Genomic DNA, 3,376 nt, shown 5'->3' with positions numbered 1-3,376 from the left:
GAGAAGCCAACCATTTTACAGAAGGAGTAATTCGAATTTGAAGCTCATAATTTCCCCAGTTTTCTTGTTCTTCTTGAATGTTCTTTGCGCTATTGTCGACTGCAGGGTTGCAATATTCTACTTCGACTAATTTTAGTGTCATTATTTCTCCAAAACTTTGTGGAATCTCCTCCAATTCTTCGATATTCCAAAGGACTAGTTGCTCAAGCATCGGAAAATTATCACTAGATGCTTCCCAAATTTCCAGATTTTCGAACTCAAATCGTAGATATTTTAATTTTTGAAACACAACATCGTCATCTAGTATCCATTTTGTTCCATTGAATGCACGTTCCGTTTTGAGCACCTCAAGATTGGGTAAATTAGCCAGCACAGTCATATCTTCCCATGCCAAATAAGTCCAAGCTAATCTCAGTTCCTTCAGATTAGGTAGGCAAATATCTCTAGAGAGAACGAGATGACCATTGTCTTCTATTGCTTTTATATGTAGCGTTTCAAGACGTTGCAGAAGAATGAGACAATCAAGAAAAGCATACCACTCGTTATGTTGATTAACACATCTAATCTTTAGCTTATCTAGATTGGCTGTTCTCTTCAGGATTTCCGCCAAAAAAGGAGAGGAATCGAGAACAAGTGTTTGCAAGTTATGGAGAAACAAAGGTTGTTGCTCTCCGATACTAAGATACCTTTCCGCGTCAACAGGATCAGGCATATCCACATCTAGAATTTCCACATGTTTTATCTCCGACATTGTCCAGATTTCCGCTGGGAGCTGCACATTTTTCTTTGAATAAATGATTATGGTTTGTAGATTGCGTAATTTTGCTAGTGAAGATGGATCACCGATTCTTGCATTAACATACCTCAAATGTACAAGTTGAGGTATTATAGGAGAGAAATCGTAGCCAATTTCACGTGCATCCAACACCTTAAGCAGCTTGAAATGTGAAATAATATCGGGCCACTGATTTATTTCAGAAACTAAATAAGACTTACCTCCTATAAAGATCAAGCTGCGGGTTGTAATGTTACCATTCCTGTGCCTTGGATGATCGCAAAAATAATCCTCAATCAAACGCGGAATGATCACTCGCCTGCGATCATTTATGTCATCTGAGTAAGTAGGAACATCACTGTAAGGGAAATGGACAACATTTTCAATTTGAGCTTCTCTTATGCACAACTGTCGTAGTAGATCGTGAATTTTGCAAGTTTTGATCCTTCCATTAGGCTTTCGCCGACCAGCCAAAATTAGATTCCTATCCATTAACTCTTGTACATACTCCTCTGCCACCACTTCTAACCTTTTATTGCTTCTTTCCTTTATGAATTGTTCAGCAATCCATGATCTAATCAGCTTCGAGACACGAATCTCCAGATCTTCAGGAAAACCTCCTATATAGAGAAAGCACGCCTTCAGATATGGGGGCAAGCAATTATAGCTCAACGAAAGAATTGCTTGACACTGTTCTGAAACCGTACCAAAAAATGAGTTCAAATTTTCCTCAATTTTCTTCCAATTATCACGTGTCAGGCCTATCTTGCCGAGAAGTCCAGCAATGACAACAATCGAGAGAGGTAATCCTTGACATTGTTGTATGATATGCTTCCCTATTTTTACTAGTTGCAGAGGGCAGGGATCCATTCTGAATAGTCTTCCGGTAAATAGTTTCCAACTATCATCTAAACTTAGAAAAGACACATCATGAGGAGGAAAATCAGGAGAGCTAGCATAATCAGCAACATTTTTTAGACGAGTGGTTAATATAATTCGGCTTTTATTGTAATCATTTGGAAATATTCTTCGCACTTGGTCCCAAGCCTCAGTACTCCAAATATCATCTATGACAATTAGAAATTTTCGACCCTTCAGACCTCTATACACGATCTCCATTAGTCGATCATTGCTTGTTTCTTGATTGATGATTCCACCAACTGAAGAGGCAACTTCAAGAAGCATTTTTCTCTTATTATATTGTTCAGAGATGGTGACCCATGCATGTTTATCAAATCGACAACGAATGGTTGAGTCATCAAATACTTTTCTGGCAAGAGTCGTCTTACCAATACCGCCCATACCAACAACTGATATGACTATAAGCTCTTTCATCTGGGCATTGAGGCAATTTACTATCGCGTCCAAGTCATCCTTCATCCCAACAAAAGTCGTTTCCTCAGTATTATTTTTTACTAATGAGTAGGAAGTTGTTGTTAATTCTTCCGATTTGCCACCGTGCTTGTTAAACTCGACCACCATCACTTCTTTCTTGAGAGAATCAAATGCCATTTCAACTACTTGCAATTCTTGATTCAACAATCTGCAAGCTCTATCACGGTCGTCGTCGTTATCTGCTAAAATAATGTTGCTTAAGCTTGAATCAACTTTATCTTCTGCTTTGTAGACTACATCTCTGATTTTCTTTTCCAAAACCTTGAGATTTTCAATATCACTGACTTCGTTTGTTGCATCCTCAAGAAAAACTTGAAGGGCACATACACTTTGATGAACAGATTCGGCATGTTGTTGCTGCATAGAGGTTCCACAAATCAAAGGTGATTTAGGCTGTAGGAGTTTCTGCAGTGTATGCATAAGTGAAGAAAGAGCTGCATATGCCATTTCTTTGCTATGAGTTTTGTGCATCTTTGCTTTCTTTTTTCCTGTTATCACTCGGCTTTATTTGTCAAAGTATATGAAAGAATGAATAGTGAAGTGAAGCACATGAACAAAGTACCATCTCCAAGACAATTTGACTATTTTGATCAATTACAATACAATTATTTTCTTGTAAAATCATTATTAGTTCAATTTCTTACTTATTTTCTAGATTCGATAAGTACGAAAATATTATTTCTAGAATATTTACATGTATAGGGGTTGGTCTTGTTGGATGGGGTGGGGATTGAGTTTCGTCGTGGCGAGGGGTGGGAATGTCAAGGGGTAGGGGCATTGGATAGTGGGGGACGAGAGATAACCTCGAAATGTAAAGTCACCTATGCAACTTGTTGTTACTACTTCCAAGAAGTTATTCTTCTCATTTTTAAGAAACTTATTTTCGAGTAGAAAATATCCTCCAAAATATTTCTACAAACTAAATATGAAAAAGTTGGAAAACATTTAGAAAATATCCCTGATGTAATGTTGTTTTCTGTAATAAAGTTGATGGATGACTGGTTTTTTGACATTTGACTAATGACCAGACAATGCATTAATTTCTCTTCACTCAAACTTTAGGGTTCACAATATCACAATGTACTGAATATAGTCTCTAAGGACACAAACTTTGACTGGTTCAAATAAATGGTACCATTGCATCAATGGGTTACATAATGGTGCCATTATTTTTTCTTAAGTGAAACTACACTCAGCTTCAAAACG

General features: G+C 37.4%; 1 protein-coding gene across 1 annotated transcript in view; it reads right to left on the bottom strand.

The window, feature by feature from the left end:
* LOC107856433 (putative late blight resistance protein homolog R1A-3) overlaps window positions 1–3,027 on the bottom strand; it is a 6,348-nt gene extending 3,321 nt beyond the window's left edge. The window contains exons 1-2 of the mRNA XM_047399250.1: window positions 1,483–3,027; window positions 1–1,395 (exon numbers count right to left, since the gene is read on the bottom strand). Coding sequence (XP_047255206.1) covers window positions 1–1,395; window positions 1,483–2,641 — 2,554 coding nt within the window. The 5' untranslated portion in view covers window positions 2,642–3,027. The remainder of the gene's footprint in view (window positions 1,396–1,482) is intronic.
* Window positions 3,028–3,376: the final 349 nt, after the last annotated feature.

The sequence above is a fragment of the Capsicum annuum genome, chromosome 11 (assembly GCF_002878395.1).
Source record: "Capsicum annuum cultivar UCD-10X-F1 chromosome 11, UCD10Xv1.1, whole genome shotgun sequence".
In the NCBI taxonomy this organism is placed as follows: Eukaryota; Viridiplantae; Streptophyta; class Magnoliopsida; order Solanales; family Solanaceae; genus Capsicum; species Capsicum annuum.
Note: the sequence above shows the minus strand (reverse complement) of the source record. Positions and strands in the feature narration are given on the sequence as shown.